At 43.6% G+C, this 17,530-nt stretch overlaps 2 protein-coding genes across 7 annotated transcripts in view; both read left to right on the top strand.

The window, feature by feature from the left end:
• The window catches only part of LOC124861916 (protein Shroom2-like), a 29,646-nt gene extending 17,624 nt beyond the window's left edge, over window positions 1–12,022 (top strand). For 2 of the 6 annotated variants that reach the window (XM_047355880.1, XM_047355881.1), the window contains 10 exons: window positions 638–739; window positions 1,089–1,106; window positions 1,917–2,039; window positions 2,120–4,310; window positions 4,515–4,570; window positions 7,064–7,645; window positions 8,831–9,316; window positions 9,784–9,958; window positions 10,034–10,306; window positions 10,983–12,022. In XM_047355880.1, the coding sequence (XP_047211836.1) occupies window positions 638–739; window positions 1,089–1,106; window positions 1,917–2,039; window positions 2,120–4,310; window positions 4,515–4,570; window positions 7,064–7,645; window positions 8,831–9,316; window positions 9,784–9,958; window positions 10,034–10,306; window positions 10,983–11,261 (4,285 nt within the window). In that variant the 3' untranslated portion in view covers window positions 11,262–12,022. The remainder of the gene's footprint in view (window positions 1–637; window positions 740–1,088; window positions 1,107–1,916; window positions 2,040–2,119; window positions 4,311–4,514; window positions 4,571–7,063; window positions 7,646–8,830; window positions 9,317–9,783; window positions 9,959–10,033; window positions 10,307–10,982) is intronic. The other 4 variants (XM_047355882.1, XM_047355885.1, XM_047355883.1 and 1 more) reach the window with 2 other exon arrangements.
• Window positions 12,023–12,168: 146 nt separating this feature from the next.
• LOC124861953 (claudin-34-like) lies at window positions 12,169–16,950 on the top strand. The gene is made up of 4 exons (XM_047355960.1): window positions 12,169–12,826; window positions 13,486–13,573; window positions 15,471–15,560; window positions 15,672–16,950. Exon 4 carries the CDS (start codon window positions 15,833–15,835, stop codon window positions 16,589–16,591), a length of 759 nt encoding a protein of 252 aa, XP_047211916.1. The 5' UTR covers window positions 12,169–12,826; window positions 13,486–13,573; window positions 15,471–15,560; window positions 15,672–15,832; the 3' UTR covers window positions 16,592–16,950.
• Window positions 16,951–17,530: the final 580 nt, after the last annotated feature.

The raw sequence follows: 17,530 nt of genomic DNA, 5'->3' as shown, positions 1-17,530 counted from the left end.
CAACATAATTCCAATCTGGAATTATATTATATCCGGCTCGAATCCGATTAATTTTACTGAACATTAAGCTAATGGCTGTAACAGATCCAACCCCCGCTCTTATTTTGAAAGCCCTTCACAATAGAAGTTTTTTACAAACCAGGATTCTGACAGTCTGACACATTTGGTTTCCTTCCTTCCTTCCTTCCTTCCTTCCTTCCATCCATCCATCCATCCTTCCATCCATCCATCCATCCATCCATCCATCCATCTATGGGTGATCTTTTGATTGGACTCTGACAGTTTAGAAGTGGAAAAGCCTGAAGTTTCAACATGAAGAATGTGTTGGGACCCCCTTTAGATCACTCTCGTTAAATCAGCCAAATTTGAGCCAAATCTCACTGTGATTTGCTGTGCTTCTACTTATTCAGCCCAGACATTTCCGCTCTGAACAATAAAATCCAAACCTTAATGTGCAAGGACTTTGATGGTAGTTCAGTTGCTTGTTCTGAAAACTTCTAAATGGCTGTTTGCATGTTTCAGATTTTTTGACGTTTATATTCCTGATTTCAAACAACAGTTTTGGACTCCGATTCTTAACCCTTGATCCCAACATATCCTTCTCCTTTCTCTCCATCTTCCACTCGCTGCCCTTCAGGGCTAAAATGGTCGATGTTGTATCGCCAAGAACGATGCCGTCAGAAAATGAGGTTCATGTGGCGAGGAATTTCCTCACCAAGATTTTACGGAGCTCCATGAGGTATCACTGTGATTAGCCTGCAGCGTTCGGCTGCTTCCTGGTAGATGTTGGTGTCACCATGTGATGTCTGGTCCACCTTGTGCTTCATTTTTTGCTACTAGTTGTCTAAAATAACATGTTTGTGATGTGCAAAAATTATTTTTTTAGGAGTGAGAATCAGTTGCATGGTAGTTTCAGCTTTGATTACACCATTAAACCATCATTTTTCAGTTGTTTAGATGTTCAGCTCCATCATGTGGAGTTTCTTTGCGAATTCGTGGGATTATGTTTTAGATTTTCCTTCATCATTGATGTAGCAAATAATCTAATGAATGTGTGCAATTCTCTTCCTCTTCAACATGCTCCCCAGGAGGAACCGTTTCAGGGGGTACGTCCAGTCTGATGCGAACCAAATGATTTTTCTGTTTTCTGTTCAGGCATGAATCATAAATTTAAATGAAAGGTTTTGAAGGCTAAATGTTTTCTAGAAACTTACTTAATTGGTTCCAGATCAGAATTCCTGCCAGCAGACTCAAATCAAATGTGATCATTTGATCGCAATGTTTGGCAAAAGTATTTAGGCATCCTTGTTACTAAATTTATGGTCTATAACTTGAAACTTATTATTTTTGCAATAATTTAATTTCAGCAACGCTGCACAGATAATAAAGCAATAAAATTCATGAATACTGATTACCTCTATATAATTATGGCAATATCTCAAAAAATAATGACTGCACAGATATTGTAATATTCATATAAAATCAATTATATCTCCTTGTAAGGGTTGTTATGCATATACATTTTCCACTCATTTAGGCTTAGTTCCAACGTATATCCCCTAAAATCCTGAATTATTCACCTATTTTGCATCTAAACTCCCTGTAAAACAGAAATTCTTACAGAGATAGAATTACTTGGATAGTTTTCTTATAGATTTCTGTTTTTCCTATAACAACAGAAACCAAAGTATACCAGTGTTACGATATATTATTGGATCGTGACCTTATCTTTGGTGTTTGGAGCAACTCGTGATCTTGATCTAATGACATGAACAGAAGGCTCTAATAGGAAGAATGCTGAACTGTTGAACTCTGTAAACTCCTGGCATTTATCTTCCTGTGTAAAACTGAAAGAAGTTTGGATGTCAAGTGCTCCCTCTTTGTGTAAAGTGTTCTGTTGACTCTCCGCTGCACAGAAAAAATGACCCAGGCTTACGGCCCCATTCCTGGCACTCCTCTAAGCTGACAGAAGAGGAGTCTGAGCCTGCCGGGTCCAGGGCCACCCCAGCGCCTGTCTGGCAGCCAAAACATGAAGCAAGGTAAGTGTTTTAGGTTAAGCTTTCTGCTTTCCTTCATTTAAATAATTCTAGAATTGTTCAAACATTTTTTTTTATTGCAGAGAGTCAACCAGTCCAGGAAACCAGAAGAATCAGCAGACCAATCAGCTCAGCTCAGTGAACAGCATGGAGAAACTGGAGCGTCCTTCCCATCCCTACCCACCGGGTTGTCTTTCTCCACCTAAATACATCGACAGTTCTGAACCATTTTCTGGATCAGGAGCCAAAAGGGACTCTGCCTTCAGCTGTTTCTCTGGCAGCTCCAGTCCTCCTGTTCTTGATTCAAGCATGTCTGGGAGGAAAGGTACCAGCACTGAAAACATTTTCTTCAAGGGCCTTCAGAGTGAAGGACCTCAGCAGAATGAACGACACAGATACCTGCAGTCAACCCTCGGGAACGAAGGCTGGGAGGGGTCACGGGTTGAGGAGCAGCCTACGTCTCGGGTTTCCGTTGCAGGAAGACCCAGTGTTGGCCCAGTGTGGCAGGTACCAGAGAAGAAAATATCCCAGTCCCCTCCTCCTCCTCCACCGCCCCTGCGCAGTGACAGCTTTGCTGCCACCAAGGTGTTCCCATACTCTGAAGGGCCTTTAGGTCCACCAAAGAGTCATGGCAGCTCTTTCGAAAAACTGACAGAAAACAACCAGAACTGCCTCAGATTTCAGAACCAGCTGCACCCCAACAAACCATTCTCCTTGTCCAACTGTGATGTCAGCCAGTCTTTTTATGCACAATCAGCTGCCCATCAGAGGCAATACAGTGATGAAAGCCCTTTCTTTCAGCAAACCAGGGCAGCTCCACCAACGAAGACTCAAAGTGTTGGAAGCTACTATCGCAGCCTCCAAGACCTGCCCACCAATGCTTTCAGTCGAAAACACATACGGCACTCCACAGCAGCCATAACAGGTTGTTCTGCAAACTCAAGTCTGGAGAATGGAGGACACAACCGGCACTTTGGCCCTGCAGGTAAACATCCCATGCAGACCAGTGAGTTAAAGGCCAGCAAAGCTGGGGGGTGGAGAGGGGAGACGAAGAAATCCCAATGTATGACCAGCAGTGAATCAGGTTTGCAGAGTTCCCTGAAGGCAAACAATAAGGCAAAGTACCCTACACCTCAGCCCCAGATGCCTTACAGTGAAAATAAAGACCGAAATGGGAATGGTCTAAACTATGACCACAAGACGTACGAACTTTCTCTTCAAAGCACAGAAGAGGCTTCAAAGAGAGCTGAAGGACCCCATAATGAAATGAAAAGACTTTATATAACACATCAGAGTAATGATCATAAAGTTGGTCTTTCAAGACACCAAGATCCTTGGGTGCCTCAAGAAGATCACAGAATATCAGCTCTGAAAACACCACTTCTCCACTTCCTAGCTCAAGAGAGTCAGACTTTGACAGAGAGGCAGCCAACAGCTGCTACAAAGTCTGTGATTTCCACCCAGGATGTCTGTAATACCACAACCACCAGCATTGGCAAAGCATGTCGCCGTAGTGACCGCTACGCTACCACCCTTCGCAAGGAGATCCAGCAGAAGAGAGCCCAACTGCAGAAGAGCCGAAGTGCTGCAACCCTGACCTATGAGGCTGAGGAAGAAGATGCAGAAGAATGGAAGTTCATGGAAGCCTCTGCTTCCTCAAATACGTACAAGGACCACCTAAAAGAGGCCCAGGCAAGAGTCCTTCAGGCCACCTCTTTCCAGAGACGAGACCTCGAACCCCTGGGGCCAGAGGCACCCGTTCTTAAAGCATCCTATGGGCGAATAAGAGGACGTAAGCGCTTCCACCCAGCCAAGAGGACACATTCTTTCTCAGAGCCGGATAAGATAGATAAAGTGGGAGTGGATGGAGAATCCCAACGTAGCTCAGAGCAACAGAGAAAGTTATTTGAGATCAAACCTGCCTTCCCCAGGCCTGTACTGAAGTCAAGTCATGGCACAAACCTGAACCCAGACCAAGATCAAAGAAGCAAACCACAAGAGACCCTTTCCTCTAGAGAAAGTGATCAGTCTCAACCAAGCACAGACCCTGACGAGCAGAGTCCTGGACATAAGCAGGTGTTACTAGAACAACAGAGACTGGGTACCTTTGCTGAGTACCAGGCCACCTGGAACAAACAGAAAAAGTCATCTGATACCAAAACACAAGGACGATTTCACTCAGCAGAGAACATTCTAGATCCTAGTGCAGAAGAGAAGGCTCTCTGCATCCATGAGAGATCCAGATCCTCACCTTCTGCAGACGTCTACACACAGGTGACCAAGATTATGTTTGGTTTGATGTTTCAGAAATATGCGAGGTTAGGAGATAAATGATAAAGACGTGTACCGCTTTATAAACATCTACACTAACATAGAAACTGCTGATAACGATGAAGGCTGGTTTGAATTGATTCAGCTACCAATACTTTAATTATTCCATTCTGCTAAGAAACACCAAACATGACATTTCTCTTTCAGAATATTCCCTCTGATTGGAGAGATCCTCAAGGACAGGAGAGCAGTTTGACCACAAGGTGAGCTTAACTTTCTGATGTTGTGTAAGAACCACAGACCTAGTGAGGATTTAATCAAATAATTTCATTCAAATTTTATATTAAGACACATTTTAAGGTTTGTACCTCCAAATATCTCTGTGCAACAAAATGTCGGCAGAGGACATAAGAGGAGCAACTGATCTTTCCACTCTCCATATGTGTAGTAGTAGAAAGGTGAAAAATTGTGAAAGAAGGAGACCCTGGCTGCTTAAATGAGCTTTCTCTGCCACATAGATAGGGTGAGGAGCTCTGTCACCTGGAGGGAGCTCAAAGTAGAGTCACTGCTTCTCTGCATCGAAAGGAGTCAGGAGTTGTTGTGGTTTGGGCATCCGATGAGGATGCTTCCTGGTTTCCTTCCTTTAGAGCTTTTCTGGGCCCGTCCCGCTGGGTGGCGACTCCGTGGCAGCCCCAGAGCACTAGCTCGAGGTTATTGGGGTCCACCTGAATGAGCTGGAAGATGTCTGGGTTTCCCCTTTGGACCTCTTACCCTGCGACCCGATCCCAAATGAGCACAAGACAATAAATGGATGGATTGTTCTATTCTCTAACTTCAGAATCTCATGTTGAGGTGATCAGGATCTGCCTGTCTCACCTGTAAACCCCACCTAGAATTACAAAAGGGTGGTTTTCAGAGAGTATCAATATATCTTTGAGCTTCTGTTCACAAAGACACATAATCAGTGTTTTTAGACAACCATGAAATGAATCTTCAGCTTGTCCTCTTACTAAAATATTTCCTTTGCCTAAGGTGATACTAGAACCTTTACAAATTATCCTCATGTTTCCGGATGTTTTACTCTACGCTGTACGAGGTGGTTTCCAAATTCTTTCTTTTTATTGTTAAACTGCACCTTGTTTGTTTTCATCATAAGGGCTACAATGGTTTTATTTCAGAACACTGCACAGACATAATGGAAAACACCACTTTTTAGGTGAGGTTAGCAGACTTATGTGTTAAAGGTGCCAAATAATTTACCAACCCTCCGTGCAAACACGCAGACGTTTAAAGCTGAATCATTCATTTACATGAAGAGTTTCTGGGAGTCCTGCTATGTCTCTGTCTCTGCTCTCATGTAATCCATCCTCAGCGTTGGTTTTTCACACTCGGGGTCACATTTCCTGACCTCACATAGCCTCACCTTGATTTCTAAAGCACTCTATCCATCTCAGTCAACACCAATTAGCCAGTAATGTCAGCACTTTTACAGAATAAACGTCATTTTATGCACATTGCCTTTCTAAAAGCCACGGAAAACATTCTTTAAAATAATGAGCAACTAGATTTTATCAGTAGCATGCCCCTGAACTATTAGCAGATTGAAATTCTTCTGTGGCTTAAGCTGCTCTCAAAAATATTTATTCTGAGCTGGAGGAAACATTCAAACTGACTCTTGTGTCCCAGTTTCCCACCATCTCAATTAATGATTGTGCAGAAAGACTTTATTTATGAGTGAAAGCAAACGCAAGATTTCATTTTAGATGAAACAGAAAAAACGTACTCTAGATCGGGTCGCAGGTGGTAACAGGTCCAGGAGGGAAACCCAGACACCCTCCAGTGAGTTCTGGGTCTGCCTCAGAGTCTCCTCCCAGTGGGACAGACCCAAAAAACCATCCAAAGGGAGGAGCCCAAGTGGCATCCTGATCAAATGCCAGAACTACCTCAACTGACTCCTTTAGATTTTTCTTCAATTCATCTAGAGAAAGGAGAGCAAAATGGCTGCAGGTAACAAAGATCCTAAATGTCCAATTAAAACGGGTTCTTTACCAACTTGTCTGTAATGAGTACTTTTTCCCTGAAGTGTAGGCGCATTTTTTACATCTGAATGACTTCTGTAAGTGGCTTAAAATGCAAATAACTAGACCATAAAAGAGGGAAAAAGGCAGCCTAAACCAAAGAACTAAGAAAAAAGACAAAATATTACAAGAGGTAAAATATATTAAAGAGTTTTAAAATGACGGTGGCGCAGTTGGTAGCACTGTTGCCTTGCAGCAAGAAGGTCCTGGGTTCGATTCCCGACCAGGGGTCTTTCTGCATGGAGTTTGCATGTTCTCCCCGTGCATGCGTGGGTTCTCACCGGGTACTCTGGCTTCCTCCCACAGTCCAAAGACATGCCTGTTAGGTTAATTGGTCTCTCTAAATTTACCTTAGGTGTATTGAATGAGTGTGTGCATGGTTGTTTGTGTACCCTGCCTCTTGCCCATAGACTGCTGGAGATAGGCACCAGCTCCCCTGCGACCCACTATGGAATAAGCGGTAGAAAATGACTGACTGACTGAGTTTTAAAATGACATATATGAAGATTTTCTTTGGGTGAATAAGTTATCTATATTGTTTTATTCTAGATGGATTAAATGGATTTCTTTCTTTTTGCTCTAGAGATATTGTCTCTAAGTTCTTCTGTTTATGTTGGAGGAAGAACTTTGGAGTGTTTCTCCTTCAGGTACTGATGAGGTTTTAATTTTGACCTTTAGAGAGACAGCAGGGAGCAGGTCGCCGGACCACAGCCCACAGTTGGTCCCATCAGTACCCAGAAATGAGGGGATATTTCCAGGCCCTCCTGACCACAGAACCAGACCCGACCCTGCCAGTCCCTCCCACGCTTCCCTCTCCTCTGGTCGTTGCAGCACCAGCCCAAACTCTGAGTGCAAGCCGCCACAAACCCAGAGCCTCTTGCCACCACCCAGGCTGCATTTAGGTCCAGAAACCACATCCTCCTCCCAGGAATTCCACGCCGGCGCCCAGCCGGACCCGGCACGACTGCAGCCTCAGTCCGGTTCTGCTTCTGACATCCAGCACCATGCAGCTGAACACCCTTCCTCTGCTGGTCCCACCCAGACCATTTCCCCTCACCTCAGCGAACAGTCAGGACTAGGATCTGCAGAAACCAAGGGGGAGCATTCGACAGCACCACCTTCATCTCCATCTCCTTCTCCGTCAGCTGCTTTGTCCCTTACAGGGACGGATCGAGCCCGCTCTCCTTCGCCCCAGTTCGCTCCTCTGAGGCTGACCGACAAACCGCCGGCCGTGTCGGTGCAGGATGACCTGCAGCTCAGGTAAGCAGCTTATGAAGGGCTCCTCAGGTCTCCTCACCGCCTCGTGTCACGTAAAGCTCCAGCACAACAGGTTTTGAGTTACAGCTGTAGGTAAACAAGCTCAACAGGAAACAATGAGCAGGGAACAAATGTACAAATTGATTTCTCCTTTTTGAAACATAGATACAGCATTGGGTTAGTTATGTTTAACTGGGCCATAAAGATCAGAGCTTAAATCAAAGAGAGTTTGTAATTTTGTTAAACAGCTGCTGTGACCTCAGGTCTATCATCAAATTAAAAACCTATTACCCTTTCGGCCTGGACTGGAGCTGCTCGTTATCTTTTCATCATTTATTTGAACCCCTTAATTCACACGAGACTCATTCATTGCAAAGTTTTCTAAATTAAACTGCCTCAGAAGAAGCTAGAAAGATGAAAAGTGGCTTCTCCATTGTTCCAAGACAGTTTTAATGACTTTGCTTTATTCCATATTCCACATTAAAAATTGCTCTGGTCCTCATCTGGTCACAGATAAAACCCAGATTTCTAGTCATATTTAACAGCTCAGGTACTGAATCTGGAACCAAGTCAAAACACAGAAATGGTGAGTAAAAACCTAAGTTCAGCCCATGATTCAGCAGCTCGTGGAGCCACCTTTACCTGCAGTGCTCATCAGCCACACCTGCTCAGTCTCAGGAACATCTAACGTTCTCCACATGAGGCATGTAGAACCTCAGATGGAGCTCCTGGGTAATTCATTGGGACGTGCATCCCTGGGAAGATCAGCATCCGCTGTACAGCATGTTCTGGTGAACCTCCATAACTTAGAATAACATTGAAAAGTCCATTTATTTATACTTGATTGGTCAGCACACTGACCTAACCTTACAAATTCAGGATTGAAGAAACGTTTATAAAACAAAGTGAAACCCCTGGGCTTGCAGAACAGCTCAACAGAACCACAGATTGATCTCTTCCATGCCACGCTGTATTGATTCATATAAAAGTAGCCCCGGCCCCAACCATATTTACTGGGTGTAAATACCGCAGTACATGGACATACTTCTCGCTTGTTTTAATGAACTAAAATTCTGATAAATTAATAAAAAATGCATAAATGATACAACATATTTAAGATTATAAGTAGAACACTGGTCTGTATCTCAAGTTTGCAGTTGTTAAATGGTGGTTTCTAATGTTTTCCAGCTCACTAGCAGAACTACAGATCCCAGCAGTGATGGATGTGAGCAGTCCGGTGAGAAAAGTTCCCGTCAGGATCATCCACACTGAGAGCAGCTCGGATCGGCAGGTCCAAGCCTACCTGCCTCAGAGCAACGAATCCTGCACCGTCCCCAAACCATCCACCAACCTGTCCTCTCTGACCGCAGAGCGGACAGATTCATCTCTGTTCAGCGCCTACACCCGACAGGACCCACAAGAACCAGCACCAGATCCAGTGTCAAGCCAGGAGTCAGGTGGAGCCCGAAACCTGGAGGAGGACGCCAAAAGAGAAGAGCTGGTGAGGGACATCATGGGCAGGGATAAGTCTCTGGTGGACATACTGGATCAGAGTGGCAGGAAGACCACCATGGACCTGATGGAGGGACTCTTTCCACCTGAGGAGAAGATCCTGGAGGAGGTCCAACTGCGGAGGAGGGCGTCATTGGGCTCCAGGCTGCCAACCACAAGCAGGTGGGACTTATCAGAGACAAATCAGAAGAAGAAAATGTCTGTTAATATTACTGCATTCTGGAATGAGCTCCAAAAACAACAAACTTAAAGCATTTTTTTAGGAAACAAACAAATTCCTGTTCTTAAAAATATCTAGAAGCATTTTACCTCAGAAGGAAATAAAAACGTGAAGATTGTTTTAAATGTCAACTTTTTAAACGTTTTCACAGTTAACGCTGTGTTGGCTTTAGTCTGCCCTCTGGTGGACAAATGTTGTATTTCAGTATTTAGTAGTAGATTTAAATAAAATAATTTTTATCAAAAATTGGAGGTGCAAATTCTGAGGTGCAAATGATTGATTTCAGCTGTATTTAGTCATTAAGTGAGAACTAATATAAAAGAAGAAACGTCTTGATGATTTTTAGCACGCTTAAGATTTAATTGAAGTCTGTAGGAACCCTCAGAACCTCTGACATTCTGTTTATCAGGAGAGAAGAGGAGGATGTGTCTGTATCAGCGTCAGCCTCCCTGGTCCCCAGCTCCTCCTACTACAACACATCAGCTCCCAAAGCTGAGCTCCTCATAAAGATGAAGGACATGCAGGAGGAGCTGGAGGATCAGGATTCTGAGGACGAGCTGGACGTCGATCTGGCCAGTAAAAAGGTAGAACCAACCCTTTCAAACCCACACAGCATCATTCATGTCGAAGAGAAATTAAGTAAACTCTGTCCTTTTCAGCAAGAGCTGATCTCCAGCCTGGCGAGGAAGCTGGAGGTGCTTCGAGAGGCGCGGCAGAGCCTGCAGGAGGACGTGGAGGACAACGAGGCACTGGGTCGTGAGGTGGAGGTCACCGTCCAGCGTCTTTGCCAGCCTAACCAGCTAGACAAGTTCCGCATGTTTGTGGGCGACCTGGACAAGGTGGTGAGTCTGCTGCTGTCGCTGTCGGGGCGCCTCGCTCGGGTGGAGAACGCCCTCAACAGCTTGGAGGACGAAGCTCCACCAGAGGAGAAGGTAAGCACCTCAGCCAGTTGTGAAGTGGAAGGGAAATGATGCAAAGAAACATCTGATAAGTGTGGTGTGTATTTGTATTCTGCCTCCTTTACTCTGAGGGGTATGTGTCCTGATCCCTGCAACATCATATTGAACCCTACGAATTAAGAATGAGATGTCACTTAAGTCCATATGCGAGTCAAGGCAGTTGAGCAAACATGGTCCCTGCTGAAGAAGAGCATCCCCCACAGCATGATGCTGCCTCCACCATGGATCACCTTTCTGTTTAAACAGATGTAGTCTGTGATGAATTGGCTAAAGCGAGCTGTTCAACTGGTCTACATCATCATAATAATAATTTCCTTTTGTAGCTCTACTGTTTATGTGAGGATGGAGCATCCATGCAGCATCACACTGCCTCCACCGTGCCAGAGTGGGGATGGTGCACATAACCCTGAACACACAGCACTTAGTTTTGGTTTCATCTGACCAGAGCATCCTTTTGCTATTCATGCGGCGTCCTCTACATACAACCCTGACCAAATCAGTAACAGTGTATATCTATGAATAATTAGGTGATCTTGTTTTTTCCTTAAAGTAAAGATTAGATGGTGGAAAACTTGACTGAACAGAGACTCTGTGATGTGGGATAGGATGTTTATCTGCCTGACATTAACTCACCTCCATCCTCCACCAGCGAACCCTGACGGAGAAACGGAAGCTGCTGATGAGGCAGCACGACGACGCCAAGGAGCTGAAGGAGAACCTGGACCGCAGGGAGCGGCTGGTGTCTGGGATCATGGGAGCCCACCTGGACGCAGAGAGCCTGGACGACTACAGACACTTTGTGAAGATGAAGTCTGCGCTCATCATCGAGCAGCGAAAGCTGGAGGATAAGATCAAGCTGGGCGAGGAGCAGCTGAAGTGCCTGATAGAGAGTCTGCCGCTCGATCAGAGGCCGCCGCTTGGACTCTGATATTAGGCCTCATGACGAGGAGACCACATCTGAAGTGGAGATATGGAGCATTGTTTGCTGTTTTATGCATCTTGTTGGTGACTTTCCAATTAAACTGGTCCTCAAGCTGAGAAAGACATCTTCTTTGCAGCTGAATTTCTAGAAATAAAGACAAAACTACTTGTAGATCAGGTAGAGAGATGAAAGAAGAGCCACTTCCTGAGATCAAACCATTTGAACTTCACTGAGAGCTGGCTAGAAACCCTAAAGAACCACATCATGTTTTCTTCATGTTAAGCTCTGATTGCTTTATTATTCCTGTTGCATCCTGATTGTCCTCCGCTGCTGAACATGGCTGGAAGTTTGTTAAATTATCACCAGGTGATTTTAATATTTAAAGTAATATTTTCTAGTAATTTATTGTAGTTTTTTAGTGTAATTTATTCTACTCCTGATATACTCTGTTTTTTTCTTAAATTAAGTGAAGGTTTAGATTCAAACAGAGCTGTTCTGTCCATAAATGTATCTGCTGAATCTCTGATTTTGGAGTGAAAGTGGTTTGGGCTGAGATGTGGTTGGACTTTAACCCCATTTAGATGCTGCTTCAACATGTTTTCTCACAGTTTCTCACATAAACTGCTTTCATCTGCCAGACCTCCAGAAGGACAAGCTGCAGCAGAGTGAGACGTTTGCTCTACGCGTTTGCTTTAAGAGGTGCCAGGGACTGGTGGCTTCATGTTTGCTCCTTAAACATCTTCAAGGCATTAAAATGATAAACCTCAGTTCTGCACTGGAGTATTTATTTATCTTTGATCTTCAGGGTAGATGGTTGGAGTTAACTCCAATACAGTCCTGGAAGAAAGTCTGTTAGAGGCTACAGAAGACTTGAGACTGGGGCAGAGGTCCATCTTCCAGCAGGACAACCAGCCTAAACATACAGCCAGAGATACAGTAGAATGGTCTAGTCAAAGTCTGGATCAATATCTATTATCAATCTGTGGCAATACTTGCATATGTGACGGCGCTGTGACTGGGCAAAAACATAATGGGACTGAAAACGAATTAAACAGTATTTGGATTTGTCTTTCCTAAAAACGTTCCACTTCAAGTATTCGTTTACCCATCCAAACAATTGAAATCAGGTGTTCTAATCACCTCCATGGCCACGGGTGTATACAATCAAGCACCTAGGCATGCAGACTGTTTCTACAAATATTCGTGAACGGATGGGTCACTCTCAGAAATGACGAATTTCTCCATCCGGCAATCTGATGGACGAGTCTGGGTTTGGCGGTTGCCAGGAGAACAGTACTTATATTGTGTCAATTGTAAAGTTTGGTGGAGGGTGGATTATGCTGTGGGGTTGTTTTGCATGAGCTGGTCTTGGCTGCTTAGTTCCAGGAAAAAGGAGCTGAATGCTTATGACCTCTCCAATGGTCAAGACTTCCCATGAACACCTACACCTTGTGGACAGCCTCCCCAGAAGAGGTGAAGCTGTTATTGCTGCAAAGGGTGGAGCAACATCACATTGAACCCTATGGATTAAGAATGGGATGTCACTTAAGTTCATATGCGAATCAAGGCAGGTGAGCAAATATTTTTGGCAATATAGTGTTTTTTTTTGCATTTGTTTATAAATCATATAGAAACACTATCATTTAAAATCTGAATAGTTATTGTTTTCAGTTGTAAGATGACAAAATATATGAATGATCTTCACTATTGCTATCAATTAACTTTTATTTTAAAAACTTGTTTTCCTGTAAAGCACACTGGTCACATTCAGTTGCTTTCATATGTGCTCAATCATTAAATGTCTCACTGATGTATCTGGATAACCTGAGTTGCTTTAAGGTGAAGAATGTTCACTGAAATTAAACTAAATGAAACTCGCAGAATCATTGGAAAGATCTACAGTTTGCTTCTGTAGATCACTTCAGAAATACATGAAACTCAAGCTCACTTTTCATGAAAAGAAATGTCATTTTAATCACATTTTAACCACCTTCAAGCTACTGTTTGGTTCTAAGAGTGGAAATTAGTGAAAAAAAAAAAGAAAATGCTGCTGCAAGTTTAAAGTGTTTCTTGACTTGTTTGGATCCTGCTAACTTTTCTGTGTTTTAAACCTTATTATAAGAAAAAAATCCCAGAGGTCTGAAGCAAACGATGTAAAATATGACACGCTCTTCTTCAGCGTTCTATCCTGTCGATCATTGACAGAGGAACTGTGTTTACATTGTTACAGGATGAGGAAGTGTGGAGCTGTTTAAGAGAATATAAAAACCCTTCCTGTTCATCATTCACACTCTGCTTCTCTAACTGCGAGTCTCCAGGTACGTGACCAAACCTTTGTCTTTAAGGTTTTAAAACCTGTTAGAGTGAATTTGTTCTCATTTTAAATCCCAATTTACAGAAAAATTGTTTCATATATTAGACACACGACAATAGACTAGTTTCTAGCTGTCTTCCATTACATTGGATGATTAAACATCTAAAATGATCAAATAATTGATCTTTTTTGTAGTTAAAAGTTGTCACTTAATGGCATATGGGTACAACAGTATGTAAAAATCCTCAGACACAGTGCCTATATAAGGTCAAGTGATAAAAAGTGAGTGATGGATCATAAACAGAACTGTAGAGCTGCTCATGAAAGCGATACATTTAGTTAAACGTGCAATAAAACCACACCTAGAGTTGGACTGCAGGAGTTTTCACTTTAAGGCTTTGTTAGCTTCATGCATGACTGAACGTTGGCTTATTGTCTTTGTTGTTCCTCTTTTATTTGAATTTCTCTGCGGTTATGGTGTCTCTTCACATTTTATATTCGCAGGTTGGGTCTTTTTTTGTCTGTGTGTAGCAGCTGTGTTGTTGTTTGTGAAGGTTATTATATTTATGTTTATTTTCTGCCTTTGAGTTCAGTGTTAATCATGTGTTGCTGTTAACAGCCATTAAATCCCCTCTGTCCTGCTTCCAGGTCTCCACCCCTGTAGTTTATTAGCTTTTAGATCACCAGCAGCATCTCTTTGCTCTTTGCCGGATCCTCTTAGCCATCTTGCCTAAATGTTTTGTTACTTTTCTGTCTATCTACATTTTTCCTGCTGTCGGCTTTTGCCTTGGTTCTTGGAGTTTTACTTCCTTCATATATTTTACTGGCACTGAATTCGCCCATTGCGTCTCCAGCCAGTGGGGGGTGGGTACCCCCATGTTGTGCACAGTGAACATACCAGTTGGTATCTGATTCCCAGCTTCCTAGTTGCTACTAAATTAAAGGACTATTACACTGTTTTGTAATAATGTGAAATATCTGCTCTGTAGTTTAAAATCTAAAATATTAACTACTGCAGAGAAACAGATTCTTTTGAGATATGGTATTATTGTACATTAATCCGAAGCAGAAGGAGAAACTTACCCAGGTCAAGGGTTAAGGTCTTGGTCAAGGTCTGTGGTGTCTGTATGTACTCTACAAGTACTTCTGCTTTTTGTTGTACAAAAACGTGCATGTTGGATAAATTGTCACTTTAAGTTGTGCAAATGGTGGCTTAATGTCTCTGTTGTTGGTTTATATGTCTTTGAAACTAAATCAGGGCATCTCCAGTGCCATGAAAAAGAATTTCCACTCTGACCTTAACTGAGACCTGCAGAGCTTTAGACAAAGAGGCTCTTTCCTGTCCTCCTAGGTGAGCTCTTGGAGTAATTTTGGTAGATGATCCACTCCTGTGAATTTTCTCCACAGTTACATGTTTTCTCCATGTGTGGATCATGGTTCTCACTGGTTCTCTGGAGTCCCAAAGCCTTTGATAGCTTTAATAAACAAACGTATCGTTTCAAAAGTGTTTTTTGTTTATACTCTGGTTATCTTTTTCAGGAGAAATCTAGAAGGGTAAATACTTTTCTGTTTCAGTGGGTTGCTTTATAACCTTTTTATAAAGATGATTTTCATCCCTTGGTGACCTGTTTGTTGTAGTAATTGCTCTCTTTTGTGTCTCCCTGTGGTTTTTCTGGTCCTTTCTCGCTGCTTTTGTTCGTGGTTTTGTTCCTCTATGTAATTTCGGCGAACTGTATTTCCTGTCGTGTAGCTCACATGGTTTCCTGCTGTGATGACTGATGAAATGTTCATCTCAGCAAAGAAGCAGCTAACATATCATTCATCTTGTGATGCACCAGATGTGGATGTACTGACAGAAACATTTTCTACTATAACTTCTGTCTACTTACTGCTGATTACAGAAGAGGACAAACCTGCTTTCTGACAGCAGAGTCGTGTATGAGTGAGACGACCCGGTCCTGTTAGAACCTTCCCCCTTCTGTCAACACTGGGTAACACCCAGCATTTGTACTGCTTCAGTAATTCTTTGTTTTGGATGATTTGAACCATCTGAAGAGGCATTTGCCGGCTTAAGATCATGTTTGTGTTGTGTCCTCTCGCAGGGAGGTGGTTCTAGGTGTTTCCAGGGTTACCGTGGTGATGAGGCAGCGTCACAACTGAGGAGGAGTCATCTTTGCAGGAGAGTGGAAACGGAGATCTCCCAGCAGGACTCCTCCAGATTCAAACCTGGCTCTAATCTCCCGGTGTTACTGGACCTCCTGCTATGACCTACCTAGCTCACACAGCTCACACCCAGTTCGCCGCCCTCTGGCTGGCCCTGATTGGCTGGACACTCACGGCCGTGTCTCCAGGACTTGTCCAGTGGAGGGAGTGGGAGGTTCCTGACAATGAGGTCGTGACCTCAGGTGTGGCTTGGGTGGGGATCTGGAGGGCCTGCTTTAACAGCCACACTCATGTAAGTGAGGGGTTAATATCCATGTACTGCAGGTCTATCAGCCTGACTGAGAACTTCACTCCACCAGAGATCGCAGCAGGTCAGGTTCTCATGCTCCTGTCTCTGCTGGTGGGGCTCTGTGGGAACGCTGCTGGTGCTTATGCCATGAGGAACGCCTACTTTGGGGTGAAGAGGGTCTCCCTGATCTTCTGGGGTTTCATCACCACAGGGGTGCTGGTCCTGCTGGCTGCTGCGCTGTCGCTCGTTCCTCTCATCTGGAACCTGAAGTCAGTTGTGACAAATCAGACCATCGACTTCCCCTCTGAGTTCAAACTCCCCAAAGCGCCCAGATCGCAGCATGTTGGCTGTGGAATCGGTGTGGGGATAGTGGGCTCAGTCCTGATGGTGGTGTCTGGGATGATTTTCTGTTCTTACCGGTTCCCACAGAGGTTCAAACCCAGGAGGGATCTCAGTAAGAGGGAACAACTGCAGCAGAACGGCTCGGCAGCATCAGGAGCAAGAAACGAGGAGGAGGTGAGCTTCGATGGCAAAGATAACCCAGCTTTCCAGGGTCATGAACACATGTGATCAGTTTTATTAACGAGAGGCTCAAATGATCAGGGAAACACAAACTAAAACATTAAGAATGGAAAACAAGAAGGAGAATAAAACAGAATAACTCATATCCACACTGTCAACAGGCCTGATAAAATATTAAACATGATGATGTCACTGTCGCTCCACACTGACCAAGCATAAGAAGAAGCATCATTTATCACTAAAATACACCAGCTGCACCTTGTTTTATTGTTTTGGTTCGTTTCTATGCTGCAGCAGCAGAAACTGTCTTCACATGGTGTCATATTTGTGTCTTAGGTTGGAGTTTTGATTCTGCTTGTCCAATGAAAACTCGTTTTTATAAATAAAATCCATCAAAACACCCCAAACAGAAGTTATTCTTATTTAAAGGTGATCTTATTTGTTTTAGAAGAAAGGAGGTTAACAAAAATCTGAAATGTGCGGCGTGCATTCGAGTTCAGTCCCATTGACTCTGTTAACCCTAAATAAAATGTAGCACAACCAGCTGCATTAATCTGAGTCTAACTGCAGCTGCTCTCTGAAGGCTTCGGAGGAGAACAAACTGCGTCATGAAGACCAAGGACCACAGCAGACAGATCAAGGAGAAGGTTGAGGAGAGGCTTAAAGCAGGGTTAGGTCCTACAAGAATATCCCAACCTTTGAACATCTCTGAGCTCTGTTCAATCCATCATCTGAACATCGAGAGAGGATGAACCAACTGCAGACCTACCAAGACATGGAAGTCTACCTAAACTGACAGAAGAGCATAAATCAAAGAATCAGCTAAGAGGCCCATGGTAACTCTTGAAGAGCTGTACAGATCCACAGCTCAGGTGGAACAGCTATTATTTACTCCATAAATCTGGACTTTGTGGAAATGTGGCAAGAAGGAAGCTGCTGTTCTACTGCATGCAGACACAACCACCTGTCCTCAGGTTTTCCGCAGCT

Source organism: Girardinichthys multiradiatus, chromosome 24, assembly GCF_021462225.1.
Source record: "Girardinichthys multiradiatus isolate DD_20200921_A chromosome 24, DD_fGirMul_XY1, whole genome shotgun sequence".
Classification (NCBI taxonomy): Eukaryota; Metazoa; Chordata; class Actinopteri; order Cyprinodontiformes; family Goodeidae; genus Girardinichthys; species Girardinichthys multiradiatus.
Note: the sequence above shows the minus strand (reverse complement) of the source record. Positions and strands in the feature narration are given on the sequence as shown.

Excerpts from the sequence above, each read along its gene's own strand:
- LOC124861953 (XM_047355960.1), top strand. The coding sequence starts at position 15,833 with ATGACCTACCTAGCTCACACAGCTCACACCCAGTTCGCCGCCCTCTGG.